The 24,275-nt window shown below is 39.9% G+C and overlaps 4 protein-coding genes across 6 annotated transcripts; 3 read left to right on the top strand and 1 right to left on the bottom strand.

Moving 5' to 3' along the window:
* Positions 1-1,281: 1,281 nt before the first annotated feature.
* On the top strand, positions 1,282-7,347 carry LOC106160403 (uncharacterized). Its single transcript, XM_013536995.2, has 3 exons — positions 1,282-1,769; positions 2,052-2,069; positions 2,305-7,347. The coding sequence occupies exon 3, from the start codon at positions 3,012-3,014 to the stop codon at positions 6,969-6,971; it is 3,960 nt and encodes a 1,319-aa protein (XP_013392449.2). The 5' UTR covers positions 1,282-1,769; positions 2,052-2,069; positions 2,305-3,011; the 3' UTR covers positions 6,972-7,347.
* LOC106160405 (rhamnose-binding lectin) lies at positions 6,810-13,128 on the bottom strand. 2 transcript variants are annotated; one of them, XM_087005170.1, is made up of 5 exons: positions 12,990-13,128; positions 12,605-12,671; positions 12,142-12,345; positions 8,820-9,128; positions 6,810-7,513 (listed from the first exon to the last, which is right to left on the bottom strand). In XM_087005170.1, the coding sequence occupies exons 2-5, from the start codon at positions 12,660-12,662 to the stop codon at positions 7,422-7,424; spliced, it is 663 nt and encodes a 220-aa protein (XP_086861296.1). In that variant the 5' UTR covers positions 12,663-12,671; positions 12,990-13,128; the 3' UTR covers positions 6,810-7,421. The 2 variants fall into 2 exon arrangements, with proteins under 2 accessions (XP_086861296.1, XP_086861295.1); XM_087005169.1 differs by lacking the exon at positions 12,990-13,128 and having other exon boundaries at positions 12,605-12,788.
* A 153-nt stretch (positions 13,129-13,281) lies between these two features.
* On the top strand, positions 13,282-16,213 carry LOC106160426 (uncharacterized). Its single transcript, XM_013537032.3, has 2 exons — positions 13,282-13,944; positions 14,347-16,213. The coding sequence occupies exons 1-2, from the start codon at positions 13,459-13,461 to the stop codon at positions 15,121-15,123; spliced, it is 1,263 nt and encodes a 420-aa protein (XP_013392486.2). The 5' UTR covers positions 13,282-13,458; the 3' UTR covers positions 15,124-16,213.
* A 1,457-nt stretch (positions 16,214-17,670) lies between these two features.
* LOC106160406 (core alpha-(1,3)-fucosyltransferase-like) lies at positions 17,671-23,044 on the top strand. Of its 2 annotated transcripts, none has more exons than XM_013536998.3 (2): positions 17,671-17,926; positions 21,320-23,044. In XM_013536998.3, the coding sequence occupies exons 1-2, from the start codon at positions 17,761-17,763 to the stop codon at positions 22,387-22,389; spliced, it is 1,236 nt and encodes a 411-aa protein (XP_013392452.2). In that variant the 5' UTR covers positions 17,671-17,760; the 3' UTR covers positions 22,390-23,044. The 2 variants fall into 2 exon arrangements, 1 of the variants encoding a protein (XP_013392452.2); XR_015333205.1 differs by lacking the exon at positions 17,671-17,926 and adding an exon at positions 17,939-18,214.
* Positions 23,045-24,275: the final 1,231 nt, after the last annotated feature.

The raw sequence follows: 24,275 nt of genomic DNA, 5'->3' as shown, positions 1-24,275 counted from the left end.
TTACCTTTGATAAGATAGCCATACCACACAGCAAGAATTAATTCAGAATATTAAAACGTTATCTAAGAGATGACGTGCGTTTTAATCTAAAACCAGAATGATTTTACTTTTAAGTAATCCGTTTTTAATTTAAAGGGATAACAATTCCTCATATGAGTTTCAAAATTTTTCAATAAATACATTGTAAACAACACATATAAGCAATACCATTTTACATGTACCACCAAAACGGCGGTTTTCGCAATGATTCTGACATCTGTCCATGCCATCAGAGCACGTGGACGTTCATAGATGACTTTAACCTCCGTAATAATCTCTTCAGAGATTATTACAAAAACACACTTAAGAAAAAAAACATCACCTTACTCTGAATGTCGGAACGGATTCATTAACCATAGGCAAGTGTGGGACACATGAAATCCGTATTATGGCATCCTTCCCTCCGATATAAAGCGTTATTGTCCCTTGAAATCCAGAAAGTTGTTTGGTTGTAAGGGTCAGGCTGAAGAAATGTGTTCTCGGTCAATATTTACTGAGTTAACTATTTTTAAATAACGAGTCAAAACTCTTGAAAATAAAACAGGTAATTGATTAACAAAGGTTTGCTTCCTGTAGTTTGTCTTATCAAGCCCCCTGCTTAAGACTTAATTAAGGGGATGATATCATACAACGCAATGAATCACAAATGTCTAGAGAGCAGATTGGTACCCTGCGTTTCTGAGTGTTAGTTTTGGCTTTTTTCAAGCCTTTAACATGGTCTACTCTTGTGGAACGCACATGGAGATGGGGTTCCCATCCAAAAGGAATTTAAGGTTTGGTATATATTCTGTATGGCCAAAGAACACCATATACGTATTTCACTGACATAATATAATACTCATATCATGAGTGAGATAAAATAACCCGTAGGTTGAAAAGAGACTAGTCAAACAAGCGCCTGTATTGATCCTACAACCAGTGTTATTAATGAAATAAAGGGGAGAGGAATTCCAGGCAAGGCGAGTCCACTGTCTGCTGCAACCTACATGTTGCATTTCCTAAGGCCGGCGGAATCACTTAAATAATAATGCTACTACATGTAGTAGGGCCATCAAATTGGTGTAAGAGGATGGCCTTTTTAACGTGGACCTTCTAATCATTCCCGCTCTTCCAACTGAAATTAACGTTGTAGATTTATTGGGCTGGGACTTAAAAACATTTAACTTGTGAAAGGTAAACAACTTAACCCTTGCTTTTAGTTACCTATGAATTAGTACACCTTTTTAACACTTCTTATATTATAGGGCTTGCGTCTGGAAGGCAATTGCTCAACAAAGGTACAGGCACTCGTATAATCTTCACGCATTCCTATGATGATATGCCCCAAAAAGTGTTCCTTGTGGGCATCGAACTAAACCCAAGAGCGAAACATTGGAGGGCGGCACTGGTGGACAGTTTGAAAACGCAGTCCAATGCAGAATTTCATTTCTTGGATGAAACTAACATTCCACCTGGCGCTATTATAATAGACGAATTGATCGATTTCATACGAAATTGCGACAAAACTGTTTTAGTGATAACTTCAGATTTTTTGAGCGATCCTTCATGTTTGTACGCGGCAAACTTAGCACTCTCTCTGGAAAATGATACCGAACGACCTCGCCGTGGATCTGTTGTTGTTGTATTGCTGCAAGACACGATCGTACCTTATAAATATACACACAAAAGAGATGTAATACACCATGACGATCCAGAATTTTTGAAGAAGCTATCAAAGCAACTCAGCAAAGGTTGGTTTATGTAATAGAGCTTACAGAGCATTCCATTTAAGTTACAGATATTATAATATAAGAAAGTCATACAAATGCATACAAGCTAAATTTATGCCTGGAAATATAGTTAATCTTAGCCGCTGCCTCACACTATATTTAAGGATCTATTTGAAACCAATTTCTGATATTATAGTGTATTTTGGGTAGAGAGTTGTCCCCATCAGTATCAGGTGTGGGCTGTCCATAGATAAACAGTTGTAAATATTGTATAAATAAAATGTTATTTTCATTTTGTTTCAGAACTAGAATGGGGTACAAGTAAGTAAATTTTTTACATATCGATTTAAAGGAGCACAGAGTTATATTACTTTTAGTTTTAATCTGGCTATTTAGGTTGCCTTGGAAATGTTGATCTTAACTGCAATACACTACATTATGCCGCAAGCTTTTTTTGATAAATTGGAATACGTGGGACGTGAAGACAAGCCACCTTCTCTTTGCATGGGGTCTTAGGGTGCACATTTCAGCGGCATTTTAATCTTATCTCTTTCAGAACCACTCGTTCACGGTATCCAGGTCCACAACCCTCACAACTTATTGGGAAGAACAGACGATGTCGTCTTCATTGCCGAATCCTTCATGGGCCAAGTCCCCGAGGAGGGCAGTAATATGTTTGGTATTTCGGGTGCTCCCGGCATTGGGAAGACTTCGCTGGCGACACTCATCTGCAGATACATTTACAGAAGGATGTTTCTACATATTTATTGGATTCATTGCGGCAAAGCACCGGACGTTGTGAAAATCATCAGTAGTGTAAGACGGCACCTACAAGGTAGTGAATCCCAGGAAGATTTTGCCGATCGTATTTCTGCCCGAAGTTGGTTAATACAGTTCACGATGCACGAGAAAATATTATTTGTGCTAGACGACGTTTGGAATCCAGATGATGCCAGCGCTTTTACTGCAATTTCTAAAGACTGTTTGCTGCTTATAACAACTCGCGACCGAGCTGTTATCAACATGCTTAACGTTTGAATATATACTCTTGATCATTTAGATGTTGAAAATGCTTGGCAGTTGTTCCTCAAATGTGCAAATGTGACAGAAAAGCTCTTAAATGACCACAAAATAACAAAGGAAGCCAACGCCATACACAGTTATCTAGGAGGATATCCTCTGGCGATTGCTTTAGTTGCCTCGTCGCTCAGGCAAGGTGCCACGTCGGTTTCGCAGCCATTTTCTTCTCAGAGGTGGAGGGACATGGCAGCATCCTTGAAAGAGAAAGACAAATTGTGGATGGAATCCAGACGTCTGCCGATAGACAGTTATCCTGAAACTTTTGTAGGCGCCTTTGAGGCAACTTTTGCCTGTTTGCGAGACGCCGGCGATACAAACAAGCCGTACAGCATGCTGCAAGAAATACTTCTTAAGGTGTCGTTGTTCAAAAAAGATGCCTTAATTCAATCGTCAACATTAGCTATCCTATGCAGCTACATGCAAGATAAATCCAACGCTGAAAAGCAAGATAAAGTTGCAAGACATGTCCGTGAATGTCTGTTCACACTGGCAGATAAATCTCTGCTCAGATTTAAGCTTGAAGATGAAGATGGAGACTGTTATTTCCGAATACACGACCTGGTACTGCAGTACATTCAGAATAAGACTGAGACTTTGTGGGGACCGGATGGGATCCGTCGGATGCACACGGCCCTCCTGGCGGCATACGTCGCAGCTGCAGAAGGCACAATCGGGTTGCAGCACATTGAAAAGTTACGGCTGGAAGAACCGGCAGCAGGGTGCTCGGCTGAGAAAGACCGCTCGGATTCAGGGTTCCAGGATGATTTGGAGCGTTCAGTTCAGAGGCACAGTCCCTGCAAAGATCGTCCCACGATTAGCGGATCAAACACAAACAGTGGCAAAGATCAATTGGGTTGCAGTAGCTGCTATGAGAATGACCAAGCTATTGTACTGAGTTATCCTTGGTGGAACCTGGATTTTTCAGGTGACAAATATGTGTACACCAATTTCATTCATCACTGCACAGCTATGGGAGAAGAGTTCGAGTCATTTTACATAGGACTCCTGTGTTCATTCCGCTGGCTTCAAGCCAAATTGAATAAAACATCTTTGTCAGAAATACTTTCTGACTTCGAACGTCCTCAATTCAGCCCCTTGCATGATGCCATCAACAAAGCTTTACTTCTCCACGCTCCAGCCATCATCCGCGATAAGAAGCAACTAGGCCCCGTGTTCCTGGGCTCCCTTAGTAATTTAGAAATAATTGGGATTTCTGATTTTCTTAAAGATGTTAGAAACCAACTTTTTGAGGATGCCGATTCATGTTTTTTACCTGACCGTGCGTGTATTTCCCCACCCTATGGGCATGTTGTTAAAACGTACAGCGCACACAATAGCACAGCTGTTTTAGGGTTAGGAGTGTTAAAGGATTCATCGATCGTTACGACATCTGGGGACGGATTTGTACGGCTCATCGATCCAATAACAGGAGGAGAGACTTGCCTCGGATCAGATCTCACAAAGCACAATGATTTGGTTACTTGTTTTGGTGTCAACAGTAGCGAAACCCTCGTCGTGACAGCCGCTTGTGACAGTGTTGTCAAGCTATGGGATTTAAAGGGGAAATGCCTCCGTGAAACGTTCTCCAATATTCACAACAGGCAGATATTCTCGTTAGTATTATCGGCGGATGGCGAATCGGGACTCACAGTCTCCGGAGATAAAACTATAAAATTGTGGTATTTAAATGACGGGAGTGTTCAGTTCACGTATGCTGCCCACACCGATGTAGTCGCATGCGCATGTTTTACCAATTTATCTGAAAAGGAGACATTTTTTGCTTCTTGCTCTTATGATAAAACTGTCTACTTGTGGCGAAAAAACAGACCGGAGTGCCCAGTTACATCTTGTAATCCAAAGTTGGGAGTTCTTTATACTTTGTTTTTCAGCAGATATCAACGTCAGCTTTATGTTGGCGGGAAGACGGGAATCGGTGTTTTAAATTTCCCTTCGTTGGAAGTACGGCGAATCTTGAAAGGGCACGAGGGCGGTACATTTGCTTTGTGTCTTGCACGTTACGAATCGCACTCCTTATTGTTGTCCGGTGGAGATGATGGACGGGTCAAATTTTGGGACGTGAACGACGACCATTCACTGGTATTTCAGGCTCAGATCCATTCTGCTGCAGTACGGGGGATCCAATGTGCCTTCCAAGAGAACACGATGACTATTTACACGGCATCGGTCGACCAATCAGTAAAACAGTCGTGCTTTTCTCTTTCCAGTCTAGATAATTCTTCGACACAAAGTCACATGCCAAACCACGAGGGACCGGTGTCGGCAATGACGTCAGCATCTAATGAAAGATATGCCATTTCTGTTTCCTGGGACAGGCAGGTGATATTATGGGATTCATCAAATGGAACAGCCGTCAAAGTTATAGGGAGGCATGACGATGGGGACAGAATAACAACTGTTTCAAGTCATGGAAACCGCTGTTTCACTGGATCCCAAACTGGAACCTTGCACATTTGGAACTTGGAGGACGAAAGCCAAAACGCAGCGTTCTCATATGTGCATCCAGCTGCTATAGGAACTTTAGCGGCTTTAGAAGGCCACCCCCTTATCGTTGGACTCTGTAACGGGGACATTTATGTGTGGGATATTCAAAGGCCAACACAAACAGCCATTTTGCGTGTGATAAGAACATCACAATTCGGAGTAAGACATTTGCGAGTGACGCCAGAATGCTCCATATCGGCGTTATGTGACGACGCAATTACAACTTTGTCATATGAAAGGGATTACCAGGAGCAACAACAGCATGAGATAGTGACTGTCAAAATCAAAAACATGCCGCCCTTCCCAGTAGTACCCCTTCCAAAGTTTAAACAAATCATTATAGGTTTTGACGAGGACAGCCGTTTGAGAACCCTCATACTGGAAATCGAAAGAAATTCCAAAATAAATTCTGGCCTTCCAAAGGTTGAAATCGCCACTGCTCTCGCGATCTCAGAGGATCAAGAACACCTGGTGTGCGGAAGTGACAATGGCAGTGTTACCATAGTGACGAGACACGGGAAAACATTATCGACTTTGCCAAGTGTTACCGGTGAAGTGAAATGTATAGAATTGCTGCCAAATGCCACATCTGTGTTGGTGTTAACGTCAGAGGGCGATTTCGTAGAATACGCACAAGGTAAAGATGGAGAAGCGTTTCCATATTGTTTACAGTGGACACGCACAAGATGGCACATCGGCGCATTTCATATAGACCGCGTGAAAGCGGTATCAGAGAATCTCATTGCATTTGTGATGCATGGCGACAATTTAGTTCAGCTTTGGGACTTGACATCTAAAGCCCTGGTCTTGAAATTAAGTGCCCCCAGTGCCACAAAGAGTATCTTAGCTCTTCAAAATGGAACCTTATTGACCGGGTCTAGTGATGGTCGAGTTTGTATTTGGAACTTGAAAGACAATGGAAAGGCACTGAAGCCTAGAATACGTGCCAATGCCTGTCACGCCCCATTCGGTGTAGAGCACTTGTGCCGTACTCCGGATCAAACATTATTTCTTACGGCGTCATCAGACAACAAAATTGGTGTTCACGAAACTGTGAATGGGAATTTAGTCAGGGTAATTTCCACACAGCAACATTACGGCATGCGATGCATATCAGTGTCGTCAGACGGCAAGTTCGTCATGTGTTGCCACAAAGACATTTTTGCTCAGATGATCGACTTGACAACGGATATACCGTCAAAGCAGATGCTGACGTACAACACCGCGTGGAGTCGACCGCGTTCGTGTTCAGGCTCGCGTGTCTTCACAGAGGGGCCAAAATGTACAATTAATATAGCAGACATTAACAGTGGGGATTCCATGAACCTCTTAGGAGAACAAACACAAAGTAAGCAATACGCATATGCTCATACCCGTGCTGTGACGGCTATAGTGCCATATGGCGACAATCATATTATCACAGGGTCCTACGATAAATCTATAATTTTATGGTTAGTGCCAAAACACAACATTAAAGAATCTCATTCACTATGCCAATTTTATTTTGAACACATAGTCACCTGTTTGCTTGTGATTGGACGCAAACTTTGCGTCGGTCTGAAAAATGGGACCGTTAACTTTTTAAATGTTCAAATTAACAAGAAAAAAGATTCTTGCGAAAGTGCAAGTATAAGAAAATAAGTGATAGATTTTTACATTGTAAAAGTAGATAGGGTATACAGCGCTGGAACGCAGATACAGATTTTTTAATCGGTTAATTTCAGTGCGAGATGTTTACATATTTTAATATTGCTCAGTGCCCAAAATCGGACAGTTCTTAAAGCATTGTCTGTAACACGTGACCTGCAATCCCTTTATTCAGTGTTTTCTAGTATTAGCCTGTACTTATATATTTCTTATATTTTTGGGCAAATCTCTTCAACGTCAATAGTTCCATTTCCCAATTATATTTTGAAAAGGTGCGAATGGTGTTTTAGTACGTTAAAATAAAACTACAAAATCTGGCTTAATGCTGTTTTGTTTACAAACAAATAAAATGTGTTTGACATACTCTGAAGACGAACTTTTGTGCTTATGGCACGCTAAAGCTTATGTAATCTTTACTTGGCGCTCGTAGTTCCTGTCGGTGCGTTAGGTTCTGCTAAGAGAGAATGCCAGACCAAAGGCAATGGTGAGCAGAGCTCCAACGCTGCATTCATTTCTCGTCACAGAACTGAGCGTACCTGGAAAGAAAAACTATGCAATCAGATTTTTAAACAAACATTCAGGATTTCATCATTTATAATGGTTAAGTTTTATTCATTAATATATTCGCGTGCTTTATCATCTAATGCACATTGAATTTTGAAAAATAAGGTAGGGGCGGTCTTTTTACTAAAAGAATTCGGAATAAAATTTGTAGGTCAAATTAGCGCTGCGGTCTAAAGTGTAATCTTTTTCAGATCCAGACATTTATACTTCATTCAAATTGTTTTATGTGATTATAGGATGTTCTTAAAATACACTTCTCTTTTGGATAGAGGCTGCAACAATCTGGATTAAGTCTATCATACATTGTTCGTAATTTTAAAGTTAAAACTCTATTGACTGGCCGAGAAGTTGCACAAATAGCAGGCTCTCTCTTTTTTATTTATTTATTTATTTATTTATTTATTTATTTATTTATTTTGTAATTTCTGAACTAGTGCACAGCCGCCACAGGCTGTAAGATTTGTGGATCTCCTAGTTGATTAACTACTCAAATGTCTTAACATTGAGTCGTACCGGTAACACTGTAGATTTTTACCGTGCGTGCATCTGCCTAATTCCGATTTTTTTGACAGAAAATTGCATTATAAAATACGAGGTGTGTTTATATAAACATGCGTAAAAAATGTGTTTTATCTATGTTATTCTTAAAAATGTAACGTAAATATCATTCTAGAAACTATGAAGCAGTTGGCTTCGGCATACGTTTTGTAACTATTTATTATTTTGGTTTTTGAACGACACATTTTTTGGCGAAAGGCACTACCTCGTATATGATTCTGAATAACAGAGAACTCTTTAGATTCTCAAATTTAAAGTTTAATGCGCTTTTTTCAGTCATTTAAAGTTCAATGCGTTTTTTTAGTCATTTATCCACCCGATACATAATGAAAACACATTTCCTTATTCCCGACCAGTTGTTATTAACAATTAAAAATATATTCAATATGGGCATCCAACAGATTTAAAGTAAATGGAGATAGGTGTTTGCCGAATATAAATTTTAAATATTTTTCACATTATTATTACCAGATGTAATCAAGTCATTGTGTTTTAGAATGTTTTTTGTTGGATATGAGATGACTTTAAGTGATAAGTTAGTGGCTTTGTTAGATAACTGTGCAGCCTCCTCTTTACATATAAAAGCCTCTTAGACCCCTATAAACTGCGGAGACAGTAGCAGCAATTTTAGGCCATGTTTGGGGCACTTTTATACCAATCTCCACTTCCCTATTAAACTACCTCGACATCTGACCCGCCAAAACGTATTATTATTATTACCTGGGTCCACACATTGCCAATCCACCTCCAGGTACTTGTACGTCCCATAACAAGGGTCACCAAATACGGCATTGGAGACATCCGGATGACAGGTGCGTTTCCCCTCACACAAATCCCGGATTATCTTGGTAGAATTGGCAGCACTGCAGTTGAGAGACTCGTGCAGCGATGAGGTGTTGTAGGGATGGCGGCACTTGATGTCGCTGGTTCGGCCGTAGTTGGCAAACAAGATCTTCATCACTTTGTTCCTCTCTGTCTCCTGCAGGCAGCCAATGGTGGTGTTCTTTAATTCGCAAATGATGCCTACCTCTGTAACAAAAAGAGGGAGAAAAAAATTTACCAATGCAGCAAGCGTGGCACCAAGCAGTATTTTAAAAAGTCCTTAGGGTAAGTGAATTAGAACCGTGTTTTTTAATCACCCACACTGTTCTCACCTTTTCACTCTCCTCTCACACAGTTTTTAGTTTTAGTACATGTAAGAAACAAGAAATAGCCGTGTGTTTCTGTGTGCGTGTGTGTGTATGTATGTGTGTGTGTGTGTGTGTGTGTGCGACAGCGAGAGAGAGAGAGAAGCTGACACTTCTTTAGTCTCCAACTTTTCCCCACAATGAATAGGCATTGAAAAATAATCCTCTGGATCATCCAATGACCATCTCAGACATAAAACATAATTTAGATTATTTAATCAAATTATATTGAATCATTAGAATAAGTAAATAAATAAATAAATAAATAATACCGCGGCGGCCATCTTAGGTTTCGTCAGTTTTCATGGTTACGAGGCTACTTGCCATTTTCACATCATATGCCACAGTGGTGATTTCATGATAAATAGGAGAAAAACTTAAGAAAGGCCTATGAAATATCATAGTGGTGATTTCATGGTCAGATTATATTTTAGAAACTTCCAATTTTAAATCAAATTGTGTCAATTGTTCAGGTGTCTCAGCTATAATTATATTAAATGAATCTGTTAATTCAGTTATGTTAAAGGTCTTCACTATCTCTTGCTATAGGAATCACTTAAATGCATTATGTGCTTATTTCAGTGTATCAGTATATATATGGAGAATACTTTGTATTGTCATCAGAGAGTAAGTTCGGTCAGTCGAACCGATAGCTGGATTGCCCATATTAGTATAGAAGTGGGCTACTATGACTTACTTGATTTTTGGATTTTTGAGTGTAGCTTATAGCTTACAATTGCTTGTGTCAACAATGAAGATCACATTTTCTTTTATTTCGTTGGGTTACTACGGCTGTCAATAGAGTGTGTCAACAATGAGGACAGCATATTTTTTATTTGTTGGGTTACTATGAGTGGCAATAGAGTGGGTAAACAATGAAGACAGTATCTTTTTTATTATTGGACAATAGGGTGTATCAACGAGTGAACTTTTTACCTCTGAGTCAGGCTAACTATACTACGTCTGACATAGAGTGTGTCATCAAAGGAGAGAGTTTTATTTAAAAAATCTTGGAGTTAAAAGACTGCATATTGGGTTACTTTGGTTGTGTTTGTTTTACAACATTGAACAACATTTTTTATTGAATAGGATAAACAAAAAAATGTGCAGTTGAATAATATCATTGATTAAAAAAACAAGTGACTTAGTTGAAGGCTTCTCACAAAGGGAAGTCATCTCTGCGATGTTATTGTAACAAATAGGGCCATAGGGTTTATTGCAGCTCGCTTTGTTCTCATATTTGTACATTTCCGATTCAGGATCCTCGTCTGGAAGAGAAGGAAAAGAGAAGTCAATGTCAAAGACAGACAGTAGATGAAGAGGAGGAGGAGGAGTTATGGAGGAGGGGGTAGGGAGGAGGAGGAGTTAGGGAGGAGGGAGTAAGGAGGCGGAGGAGGTGAGGGAGGAGAGAGGAGGAGGATGTAAATTAACTCTTTTATTTATATATATAAATAGCTTACTCCTCACCCTCACTTCTCATTCATTGACAAGATGCTGAAGTGTCCACAGTGCACAAAAACCTTCTCCAGAAAGGACAACTTGGAGAGAGACAAAGACTGGGTTCCCAGATCAATCCAACAAGATGGATCCATTTCCAAGGGGTTTCTCGCTAAATTGCTTTCAGCTTAAGCGGTTTAGATGTCTGGCACGCTACTGAAGCGGCTAAACGATAATTTATTACCCTCTAGCAGCTTCAATAGGCGTGACAGACATCTAAGCCGCTTAAGTTGATTGCAATTAAGCGAGAATCCCCTAGTACGATAGGGTCTGCGAAATCTCAGCTTAAAGGATAATAACTGTTCGTTTTGGCAAAAAAAAAAAAAAAAGAATTTTCTTGGAGTAAACAACAATTTTCCCATACTTACCAATGGTTAATGAATCCATTGCTACATTCAAACTTAGTCCCTGTTTTTTTTTCTAATTTTTTTTTTTTTTTTTTTTTTTTTTTTTTTTTTTTTTTTTTTTTGTAATATTAAATCTCCTAAGAGATTATTACAGAGTATACATCTGTGGATGTCACGTGATCCGCTAACAAGCTCAGATATCAGAATAATAGCTATAATGGTACTGTACCCGCCGTTTTGTGGTAAAACAGAATATTATATTATATATATTATACATTATATTATATTTCTATGAGTTTTTTTACAATGTTTTTATTGTGAAATAGATCTCATACGAAGAGTTATTATACCTTTAATCTCCATGCGGATAGTGAGTGTGGACCACTCATATCCCCATTTACTGCCATGGTGACTGGCCCCTACGTACATGTAGGCCTAATTTGCTTTTTATAACGTCCCTTTTCCACCATAAGCATATCTAAATGTAGTCTTATCTTAACTACTTACATTGGTCTTACATTACATTGAACAGAAGTGTCACCCCTGAATCAGAGTAATCAAAGTTATAATGCCTGGTCTACTTATAATGTGACTAATGAGTATAAAACAGCTGTACCATGGAATTGTATTGTTGGTCTTTTTGTGAAATTTGATCTTAATAAAATGATACCAGGAGCATATCATTCCACAGTCATTTATCTCCCCCAAAGTATTGGTTCAGTAGGGGTGACACTTCTATTGTCCAGTGTGTGTACATAAGATTTACTTCAGTCGCATGTTTGAAAGTCTGTATATCTAGGCATCTTTGTTTGAACTCTGCATTTCGGTTATATTTCAACCAGTTGTTTCAGCCACATTATGCCAAATCCATAAGAACACAGTATTATCTTCACACACACACACACACACACACACTATATCTATATAGACAGACAGACAGATAATATGTGTTTTCGGTATGTAGGTGTGTGTTTGTGAGAGAGAGAGAATTTCGCCTTGCTCCTGTCTAACCTTCCTCACAATGGACTTCGTTGTTATCACTCCTGTCGTAGAACTTGGCCACGCACCCGCCGCAGTAGTCTGGTTTGCAGACTGCAGTGGGAGAGGTTACACAGGGTACGCTCACATTACACGGACTTAAGGTGCAGTTCACGAACGGTTTGTTGGCAGGGCAATTCGGTGGCTCCACCGCATGGCAGAAAGCGGCAATGGCGGCTGTGAATTAAGGAATACCTTTTAGTACATGTATCTTCACACATATCATTTCCTTTGGTTTTATTGCACCAATTGTACATTAATATTTCAGGCCTTTGTCTTGCTTGTTTACCATGTTTTAAATTTAAAGTACACATTGCCGTGGCACACTGCCCCACTCAGTTTACGCACCGCTAAATTGACAAATCTTCCACACCCCTTGCCCAATCTTAAAAAAAACATTGAAATGATTTTCTACATCTCACAAAGTAAAACCTACCTAGTACAACAATGTAGAGCCCTCGTCTGAACATAGTGTTGCTGTCAAAGTGGTCCATTACACTCTGCTGCAAATCGAAAGTAATTTGTTACCAAGACAAAAAAATTCGTCTGAATAATTTATGTCGACACAACCTTACGTACTTATATAGTAGGCCTACGTCTCCCAATGAAAACAGTGTAAAAGAATGTAAATTTTATTTCAGTATAGCTTTGAACGTTTTCCACCTCGACAAGCCTTTTGTTATCTTTCTACTGCAACCTGGACGAATAATCAATAACGTGAACGTATTTGACTTGTTATTTACTCCAGTTGGTTGATTTTTTTTATGTCTCGCTGTTAAAGAATCCGGTCCTTTCAGTGATCTATAGACTTGAAATCCTACCTTTAAATTTACGACTTCTATCAGACACGATGGGTCAGCAGTAGGCCTACCCTAAAGTTATGGCCATCTATCACTTTTGAGAGCACAGGTTGTTTATGTTATCTGCATTTCGTGGTAAAGCCTTTACTAAGTATAGGTGTTAAACGGAATCGAAACCACTCGAGGAAGCTGATTTTGTTCTTAGAAGCCCTGTATTTACATCACATCTATATATGAGCTTGCCAAATGGAAGGGAAAGTTTGCTTTTGGGGTTTTAGGCCAGGTTCTTTACCAGTGCTTTTATTTATCAAGGAGGGATGACCTTGAAAAAGCGTGACATGTGACTTGACAAAATGGCGACTCAGTAAGGATTTGAAGATTGGAACTTATAATTCCGCGTTAGAGCAATCGCCCAGTGGCCATTGTGTGATGACGGTGATGGTATGGACTGACCAGTGATATTGTTAATTGCCCCAGGGTATATGTAACTATGGCAAGCGCGGCATCGAACGGTACCAATAACTCAAATATTCTATTGAAAAACTGCCGTGCAGACTGGCCAGACGGGCTGTGCATAATCTTTAACCTCTGCGGACTCGCAAGCACGTGTATTTGGTTTATTGTTCTCTTTCCTCAAGTGTGGAAGAACTTTCGCCGGAAATCTGTCGTTGGACTGAGTGTATTATGGGCCACAGCCAACTTTACTGCTTCCCTTATCAACTTGTTTTTTGTGTTTTACATCGGTCGGTTGCCCTTATACTCCAAGGTGGAGGCCATTTATATGCCTGTTATGGAGTTCACGCTTCTAATCCAGTTTTTTGCGTATGGAACTCAAAGATGGCGTAGTAAGCTTGTGTATTGTCTTGTTTGTGTGTTATTATGGGGAGGATTGATCACAACTGAAGTGGTTACCGACTGGTACATGGATATCCAGTGGGGCGCCATTGTGTTATGGAGTATTGAGTCATTTCCGCAGGTATGTTATCTAAGTACCAAACCGCATGGGGTTTGTTGTGTTTATTTGAACAGCATGATCTATATCAGCACTCGCCACCTTACAGAAAAAAGACCCAGACCCTGACACACTTTTAAATCTCGAAATCTCACATCTAACTAATAGAAGTTTATTTTACGCTTACTAGGTTTTAGATAAATATAATAATATAGCATACGGCATCGGAAACCCTTTATCAAGTTTACGCAAGTATAACGGGACTAAAGAAATATATAGAAACTCCTCTTTATCTCATTTCACTTGATAACACTCTGTTCGATTTTTTCCTTTATTAATTTTAAAAGTGATCACAGGAACCCCCTTTCCATACTGTATATACATTTATTTTAAATATGGTTTAATACAAGGTTATCACCTTTTCAGGTGATGTTAAACATGAAGCTGGGGTCTACTAGCGGGCAGTCCACAGCCTCTGTTACGCTGGCTGTCATCGGGAAGATCTGTGATTTCCTGTCTACGTACGGGCTCGTCATGCCATTACAGTATGTCATCATGTCCTACTTCTCCAGCACGCTTGGTTGTTTCAACGGAGTTCAGGTAGCGTGGTACAAGAAGAAAAAAACCAATGGCAAATATTCCAATTGCAACGCTGCTCAAGATGATGCTGAGACGTTTTGTGAGGAGCGCCAAAATAATGCTGTAATTGACCATATTCAAGATAAGCAATCTTGGAACGACAAAAATAGTGGTATTCGAGAAAGAGGGCATAGAGATGTTCCGGATACGCCAAGTGCTGATATTTCGGGCAGCCAATTTGAGGAAACTCCAAGCGTCGATTTCGAGGAAGAGCATACAGACAACATTATGGCAGACGATGAACTTCTTCCAGACACAATTCCTCTTCAGCATCACGGACGTTGCCTCCCATCAGGCTGCCCGCGGCTCTCCGAATCTAGGATTCAAAGAGTTAAACAGTTTCTTCGCTGGCCAACCCTTATTTTCCTGACAGGCATATTATTGTTTTACGCCGCTGGTCTTGTCTGGAACACTCACAGTTACTTTTCTCTATTTGCCCCTATAGGCACCACACTGTTGCTCTCTCTCTATTGGTTGTATACACATAAGAAAATAATGCCACATTTCCAAAGTAATCAGCCAGAGCTTCAAGCTCCTCTCATAACAGGCGACCGAATTATATAGAGCATATACAGTCTATGCATATATTGTATAAATGCACAGTCCGAGCAGGCTTCGAAGCAATGTCATGTTTATCCTTTTAATGTTATTTTGACCATTTATGGTGGTAAAATACCAGTAGGCGAGGGGCACGTGAATGACACGTAGCCGTGTCCAACTGCAATATGAGCCAATGACAAAAAGCTCGTAAATCTTTTGGTAAAATTTGGAATTTATTCTTCTGACAAGATTGCCCCGTTTTTAGAGGCTACATTAAGAGGGAATTGTCAAAAAAAGTGGACAAGAAGATAATTCGCCTTTGCATCTTCATACACTGTGCCATCTAAGTAACCCGTGTCAGTTCAAATATTTTGACTAGTTTAGTGTATTGACCAAAATGAAAAAGGTAATTACTGACGTTGGTTGCTCCCCCGCTAGCAAAAGGTTTCATGATTGATCCTTATAGTTAATAACACGAATTTTTCAATTATGTTTGTTTCCGGCTCCAAAAGGTGTCCGTTTGGACCGGAAACACACAAAATCCAAGATGGCCGCCACTGTATTCATTTGTCCTACCAGTGTGTAAATGCAAAAAAAAAAAAAAATGATTTCAAAGTTACTATACAATTAACAGGGGCGGATTTAGGCCGTCTTCTGGGTCTTCCGGAAGACGGTCAGATTTTCAAGTTTACAATGACGGGTATCTATTCTTTTTTTTTGTCGGAAGACGGTCAAAAATGGAAGGTGGATCAATTTAGATGATGTGGAAGCCTGTCAGAAAATATCTTTGAATCTGCCCCTGATTAAATATTATCAAAATTTGCACTGGCCACAAAAATTAAGGCCTTTTCATTTTTCGGCCATTATACATTTTCAATAATTTTGTTAATATATAAATACCTAAGTTTGAAAATATTGATAAAATTAAGGCCTTTTCATTTTTCGGCCATTATACATTTTCAATAATTTTGTTAATATATAAATACCTAAGTTTGAAAATATTTATCAATATTTTACATGTATTGATGGATTCGAATAAACCGAATTCTTTATTTTCAATTAAAATTGTATATTTAAAGACAGATGACTCAAATAAAAGATGGTCACCACATAAAATGGGTTCATAATTTTGATTTGCCAACAGGTAATATATAGGAAATTAAATGTTTTCAGGTTTTAGTTACAGTCAGTACCTCATTCATCATACCTACTGAAAATTCACGTAGTGGTATTAAATAAATGTATTTCTATTAACACTTGAGCAAAATTATATATTTCTTTATTCTTTGTTATTAAAAATGTTTCCATCACTGACATAGTTAACAGCGGACTTTTTTTTTTTTTTTTTGCTTTACCACCAGAAGTGCTGTGAAGACACGCGTCTGTAATGTGTATGGATCTGGAAAAACTTTAACGAAATAAGGAAAAATACAATTACACTTTCTCAACTGTTTTAAACTCATTCGGTGATCTCATAACAACGCGCAGACCTTACATGAAAATAGAAAGATCGAGGTGACTACAGTAGTTGTCGAAAGTGAAAGTACCCACGTTTCCCAACATGTTATCTTCCGACATTGTTTAAATAGCACATATATTAAAACGTAGAACTAGATTTCCCGTAACAATGTTGTACCAAATAGAAAAGATGTAAGAAGTGGTAGCCATTATTCGTTCTGTGCAAGTGCATGAAAGCTGAGCTGTGACTCCGTTCTTTTTATATTAAGGATTTTAAAAAATCTTATACACTGTAACTAGAAGTCTGATTATTTATTCACTAGTAATTACAATGGGAGATATGCCATCCGTCTGAATAAGTTGCCGTAAACGACTGAGGGTTATACATGTACATAGCGCAGAAAGAAAGCAAAAAAAAAAAAAAAAAAAAAAATCGCTCAAATGTCTTTTTTAATATGAGACAATGCCGCTTGGTATTTCTTTAAGTTATGTTAATGGAAACTGTATGGTGGCATTTGGTCGGGTTTTGTGGCGAACCTGTGACTTCAAATGCATCTTTGGAGGTCCCTATCATCATCCACTCTCTCTCTCTCTCTCTCGGGCATCTTTGAGGACAAATGCTCTGAAGCCCTTAAAATGTTTCTTTCATTATACTGTTTTGTTGGGAGACAGACGGGAGAACCTTCGAGGGCTAATGGGAGCATATGTCTGCTCTGAGCTCCCCTCCCCGCCCAAAACCACCCACTCCCTATCCACCCAATACGGATCCTTCTTTGGGTGTCTCCTTGGACTCCTACAGGTATATCTCAAGAAACTAATCAAAACGCCACCAATACTGAAATGCTCACAAATCTCTGAACAAGCCATTATATGGAATTGCACATGTGTGAATGTTATTTTCTACACCGCGATCGATGCAGGTAAAATACACAACACAATTCTCGAGTAATACAGATCTACTGGGACGTTAATAAACTGATGTTATTATTACTCTGTCAACAAACTCGTTACAATAGTCCTCGCTCGGGGCTCCTATTGTGTCATATTTCTACGTGCATTTTTTGTAGAAAGAGACATGCACGGCTACAGCAAAATTTACATACACAAAAGCTTTAACGTTGACACGTACACCAATAGAGGTCGCTTCATTGCGGAGGAAGGGCTGGGTGGTGACTCGCCTTCGTTGAAGGGCAGAAGTTCAAAATGTTTTCTTTATCGCGCCTTGTCAAACGTGCCCTGGTCCTAATACCGCTTGGCTTCGTCATCTTGATATTTCTATGGAGTCACGGGAGTAAAGAAAACGGTGCAGTTTTAAAACGGGAAAAAGTCAGACACAGTGAACCAGTTGACACAGTGAACAGTATCTCAGGTGAGAATACGATGCACATTCTACGTTGAAGAAATCAGGCTGAAGAGAGCCGGGGGGAGGGGGGTGGTATGTATATTATGTAATACGTTTTAAACTTGGGTGGTGACTCGCCTTCGTTGAAGGGCAGAAGTTCAAAATGCTTTCTTTATCGCGCCTTGTCAAACGTGCCCTGGTCCTAATACCGCTTGATATTTCTATGGAGTCACGGGAGTAAAGAAAACGGTGCAGTTTTAAAACGGGAAAATGTCAGACACAGTGAACCAGTTGACACAGTGAACAGTATCTCAGGTGAGAATACCATGCACACTCTACGCTGAAGAAATCAGGCTGAAGAGAGCCGGGGGGGAGGGGGTTGTATATTATGTATAAACCTCACATTTGCAGTAATCACGTACAGTTTTCAAATTTCAAAACAAAGCTTTAAATAAAGTACGGGTAAAATACAACATTATACAGCGCAAAAAAGGTCTACACACCAAGTTATAGTTCGGGACACAATCAAGGTGGTTGACGTTAAAGTAGGCCGGATTTCCATAGGAATCAAATATATACACACACTGGACAAAAGAAGTGTCACCCCTACTGAGCCAATACTATGGGGGAGATAAATGACTGTGGAATGATATGCTCCTGGTATCATTTTATTAACATCAAATTTCACAAAAAATCACAAAATGAGAACAAAATATACATTCTACCAAAATATGTAGTTTCAAGTCCAAAATTAGTACTTAGTGGCATAGCCACGTGACCTAATAATAGGTGCCAGTCTACGAAGCAAGGAATCATTTAATTGTCTGATGCGTTCAGGGCTTATGCTTGCCCAAGCATGAAACACTGAATATAACAGAGTTTCCCTGCTGGTTAGACGGGCATTTGTAAAAAGTTTTGACATATCATTCCACACATTTTCTATTATGTTTGTATCCGGACTCTGGGCAGGCCACATCACCCTGCGAATGTCCTGTTGGTCAAACCAATCATCAACTGCTCTGGGCCTGTGACAAGGAGCATTGTCATCCTGGTGAACAGATGGATAATTCCTTTCACCAAACATGTTAGTAATAGATGGTAGCAAGCCTGACTCCAAAACATCGATATATTTCTAGTGATTCATGTTTCCATTAACCACTATCAATTCGCCCAAGCCATGGATGCTGATGCAGCCCCACACCATGATGAATATGCTGCTCCGGGTTCGAAAATTCAGTGCATGTGGTTCAAATGCTTTACCAGCAGTTTGCCACCCGTCTGTCATCAGAGGTCAGACCAAAGCGACACTCATCAGAAAAAATATATAGGACCAATTGTCATGAACTGTCCAGTTCCAGATCCTGTTGACCCTAGTTTACCCGAGAAATTTTCACGTACAGCTGGGCGACAAGTGTTGTATCTGGCTTAAACCACGGCCTCTGATTGGCTACTACAGTGCCCTTGCACTTATGCACTGCCTAATTTACTCATACATGTTAGGGGCCCTAATAGTCACTTAGATCGCATTCACAACGATTTGAGCCATGGCTTTACAAATCCTGCAACTAAATATGGCGGACGTACATGAAAGAATCTTTTAATCTTTTAATAGTCTCTCCGCCTCTCACACACCTCCCCATGCGTCGTCCCTGCGGGGGTACAGTCATTAAATCTCGGCTCCAGTGGGACGACACATTGGGAGGCGTGTGAGAGGCGGAGGGACTATTAAAAGATTAGGCGGTTTTTCTTTCATGTACGTCCGCCATATCTAGTTCCAGGATTTGTAAAGCCATGGCTCAACTCGTTGTGAATGCGATCTTAGTCATGTGTTAGACGCTGAAGGACAAGGCTGAACACGCCTCTACAGCCCTTTCGACCAACGTCAGCCACAGCCGCTTCGTGCAGCAGCTGTCCCAGCGGGCAAATTATGTTGTTTTAACATTGAAACAACGTTGAACCATAACGTTGATAAGACGTTGGGTAAATATTGGATTTGAAAGTTGACTCAACCTCAGATAACAACATTGTATCAACCCCAGTTTTTAGACAACATTCTTGCATGAAAGACATTAAAATGACCTGAAATGTTTCTATTTTGGTACAAAACACAGGTACACAATTATAACGTACACTGTAAAAACATCCAAGTGCCTGCTTTGTCTGATTTTTTCAACGCATTTAGCATGTCTTGCACCTAAGCATGGTACACCCTTTTAGACTGGATGTGTTTAGCAGTAGGACATGTTTGATGACTAAATATATGTAGGGTATACACATATGTATACATATATATATATATAACGTTGATCCAACGCGACTATGCCTGCTGGGGTAGCAGCACCACCACCAGTCCACCATCAGCAGCAGCAGCAGTGTAGATACTGAGAAGTTCCCAAAAACACTACTTCTTCTCGCCCATCATGTATTGATGATAAAGATACCTTGATCCTTCATTTGCCTAAGCGGCGAATTTAGAGGGGGGGGGGGGGGGTCCTGACACCCCCTTCGGTTTCTGAAAAATATATCCCATCAATATTCCCCTCTTGGAATTAGAATTTTGACTAGCTTAATCATAGTTCTAAACCGTACCAAAGGGCACCGTTTGCCCTCTATGAAAGATGGCTGCCATTTCCCATAGAATTTTATGGGTCTCAAGTACATAAATATATGCCTGGGGGAAACAGCGTTCATTATCAGATAAAATATTATTCACATTGTTTTCCACAGTGTTATTTGACCTTTAATATAAATCTAGTTGGTGTCAAGTGCGTTTCCTTGGATTTCATTGATTTATTTAAAAAATCCAGATTTATCACTTTCTGTCAACAGAGACTCAGAAAAAGTAGAAATTGCGACTATATCTTTCACTTCATTTCACACTTTTTTGTTTTCTTCAAAAGGACCTATATCTGATATGTTGAGAATAATCACCAATCATCAAGAACGGCTGGGTCGATGCCGACCCGCCGTGGCCCCCTCGCAAAAAACTCTCCTCTGGTCACTGTTCTGTGCCGTTCTGTCCACTTGAACCATAGACCCGCAGAGGTCTGACAGATCATCGCTATGTGGTAGATACGAGTCGCCAGGCTGTACGCGAAATATTATGAGTGTAGGGCGTGGTGGGCGCTAGAACCTGTTATGCAGATATTGGGCCCTTATTAGCTAGTGAGTAACGGGAGTGCAAGAGACCGTGGACGTGCTTGTATGTCGAATTCAGCACGGCCGAGTCTATTGTAGAACGGTTCAAGTATTGGTCAATTTCGTCCCAGCATTTTTTATCTTTATTTGTATATCATCATGACGTCACCCAGGACCAACCCGAGGTCAGACGGTTCAAGTTCATCGGTCAATTCCGTCAAACAACCCAGCATGCTTTATCTAAAACTTAATAAGTACTCATGTGTACACTTTTAATTCCAGATTTATCGAGGCGTCCAAACAGGCAAAAGACTGGTTTCCACTCCCCTGCCCAGATAGCCATTCATCCAGAAACCCTTCCACAGAAACACGATGAACTAACACTGTCAAAACTAAAGAACAAAACGCTGTTATTCTGGGACTGGAATTGGAATCCTCTTGGATCAAAGTTCTACGACTTAATGGAGGTGAGGCATTGTCCAGTGAAAGCGTGCAAACTTACAAAAGACCGGAGTTTGGTGAAACAAGCAGACGTGGTATTTTTTCTAAATGGGCAATCCACCCCAAAGACAGGTCCAACGTACCGTCACCCTAGCCAGCGGTGGGTGTGGGTGGAGGGGGAGAGCCCCTGCCACTCCCGGCCGCTTGACAAATCATGGGATGGACTCTTCAACTGGACGATGGTTTACCGCGCAGATGCAGACGTCTTGTTACCGTACACAGAGATAGCCAAGAGAGACACTCCTATCAAAAAAGATTACCTTAGTGTTACTAAATCGAAAAGGAAACTGGTGGCATGGATGGTATCCAACTGCAAAACACCTTCACGCCGCATGGACTTTGTAAAAGAACTCCAGAAATACATAGAAGTGGATATATATGGAGCGTGTGGTCCCCTGAAATGTCAACGGTCTGGTAGTTGGGGGTGGGATACCACGTGTTTGGACCTCTTAGCGAGAGACTACAAATTTTATCTAGCGTTCGAAAATAGCATATCTCTAGATTACGTGACCGAAAAGTTTTATAAAACCGTGAACATAGATATTGTAGCCGTTACTCGCGGGAATACAGACTACACTCGAGCAGGAATCCGTCCTGAATGGCATATCAACACCGATGACTTCAACTCACCTAAAGAATTAGCTGAATATTTACACATGCTTGATAAGAATCCAGAAAAATACGTCAAATATCTTGAGTGGAAGAACGAGTATCGTCAGTTTCCAGACCGTGCTTTCTGTCACCTCTGTGAACGCCTGCACTTTCAAGAGGAGCCGCCCAAATCTTACAGCTGGGATGAATTAAATGCATTTTTCTGGAAAGACCATTGTCTCCCTCCAACAGATATATAACACACGAAGAGCGATCAAATAATTAACAAACCTTTCCACGCGTCACTTGGGTGCTTATATTACACAAACTGATTTTCGCTTTTTTTATCTTTAAATTGCCTCACTAGGACTTACACGCACGCTGTATTTCTTGCGAATGTCTTCAGGTGCATCTTTCAGACTATTGTCCTGGGTGACCTCTGTTTTCTCCGTCACTGTGGTTTCATTGTTGTCCATCTGACTGTTGTACTGTCTCGGAAGGCACCTGATTTTTCATGTGGACTCTGCAAGAGAAAAAAAAAGACGTATTGAACTTTTTGTTGTTGACTCTCCAAGGCACAAACAGATAGATATAACACTAAATGGAAACGTATTATCTTGATATGACTTTGTCATTAATAGAAACTCTGTTGCGTTTGATTTATAACACTTGTTCAAGTCACAACTAATTATAATTGTTCATATAAAACCTGGGATAAAATTGTATGTACTAGATTTGTCGTAAGACCAGTAGATGGTTTATTTGGCGAGAAATCAGTGCCCTCGGATCCTCTGTAAGGTTCATATTTGGCGAATTTGTTTGCTACGGTAGCTGCAGCGCTCATTCCCTTAATTCTGTAACTAATCTGCAATAGTAAGTACTATGTCATCTTTTAAAATAAAATTTGTTCCTGAGGTACCCTCTAGCAAAATTGGGGCAGGTGGTTTCCAGAATAACCCTACTTGAAAATGATCAGCATAGTCCAAAGAACATTTGTGCTAAGTTTCATGCTTTTTCCACATTCTGAGCAATTAATTGATATAGCACCAATCATCTAGACTACTAGTACAGCAGTGCTAAAACAGGGCAACCGGTTGGTCGGTTCTAACTTACCTGACCTCATATTTCTCTATTCACATATCTCGCACGAGACATAAGTTTTTTTTGGAAAACAAAACATGTTTTACTCAGACATACATTTTAAACTGAAATATCCCAATTCAACGTCAACACTGTACGTGCCTCGCGCCATATTACATAATTAGTTTCTCTGCCGCAATTTTGATTAAAATATCTTCAATTTCTCTTCGTCTGCGGAGTACCCATTGCGGCAGTTGAGATACATGTATGTCATACTCCTCTTCATAACCTCGAGGGAATATAGATTTTAATGCAAATGTCCAATGGATCAAATTATCTTTTACTTGAAATCAGCCGTCAAACAGAAACTTGCAAATGTGTAAAGCTAAATGCCTACACTGTATACCTACTGAGGGGTGGGGCATGGGAAAGCGCGATGTATACTGTACTTTGAATTTTTATGAAATTTTGGGCGAAATTTCAACTGAGTTTTAAGCAACACATTTCACGGTACCTTGATCGATATCGTGATATGTTCTTCCATTGTGTATCCAGATATGGGATTCGTTATTTTTTAAACATTTTGATTCCTCTAAAGCAATACATGCATATCCGATACATTAAAACTTAAAACATTCGAAAATGATGGAGCTCAGGTAATATATACAAACGTTTATTACAATAACAGAAGTATATTGATGTCAATAATTTTTTATTATCTTATATTTGTCGCCCATCGTGTTCCTCTATGAGTTGTCATACCACGTTGAGAGCTTTGCACTGTCATCAAAAATGGCAGTTAACGATGGCGGATTCAGGATTTTGCCAAAGTGGACGGCACAAAAATATCCCTCACTTCCCTTTGTAAATGTAACACATAAAACAGAAGACGAGGAAAATGCTGGTGTAATATAAAGGGCGAAGGTCTACTTGAAAAAAGAAAGATCGATCTGACTACAGTAGTTGTCGAAAGTGAAAGTACCGACGTTTCCCCACATGTTGTCTTCCGACATTGTTAGCACATATATTCAAACGTAAATCTAGATTTCCTGTTACAATATTGTAC

The sequence above is a fragment of the Lingula anatina genome, chromosome 2 (genome assembly GCF_051362555.1).
Source record: "Lingula anatina isolate TDL-2025a chromosome 2, LinAna3.0, whole genome shotgun sequence".
In the NCBI taxonomy this organism is placed as follows: domain Eukaryota; kingdom Metazoa; phylum Brachiopoda; class Lingulata; order Lingulida; family Lingulidae; genus Lingula; species Lingula anatina.
Note: the sequence above shows the minus strand (reverse complement) of the source record. Positions and strands in the feature narration are given on the sequence as shown.

Bases quoted from the DNA above. Each gene is read 5' to 3' on its own strand.
- LOC106160403 (XM_013536995.2), top strand. From the start codon at position 3,012: ATGGCAGCATCCTTGAAAGAGAAAGACAAATTGTGGATGGAATCCAGA.
- LOC106160405 (XM_087005170.1), bottom strand. From the start codon at position 12,662: ATGGACCACTTTGACAGCAACACTATGTTCAGACGAGGGCTCTACATT. The intron at 12,346-12,604 runs GTAGGTTTTACT...CTTAATTCACAG, and splicing joins GCTCTACATTGTTGTACTAG to CCGCCATTGCCGCTTTCTGC. The intron at 7,514-8,819 runs GTAATAATAATA...TTTTCTTTCCAG, and splicing joins TTGGCAATGTGTGGACCCAG to GTACGCTCAGTTCTGTGACG.
- LOC106160426 (XM_013537032.3), top strand. From the start codon at position 13,459: ATGGCAAGCGCGGCATCGAACGGTACCAATAACTCAAATATTCTATTG. The intron at 13,945-14,346 runs GTATGTTATCTA...TCACCTTTTCAG, and splicing joins GTATTGAGTCATTTCCGCAG to GTGATGTTAAACATGAAGCT.
- LOC106160406 (XM_013536998.3), top strand. From the start codon at position 17,761: ATGTTTTCTTTATCGCGCCTTGTCAAACGTGCCCTGGTCCTAATACCG. The intron at 17,927-21,319 runs GTGAGAATACGA...TTTTAATTCCAG, and splicing joins CACAGTGAACAGTATCTCAG to ATTTATCGAGGCGTCCAAAC.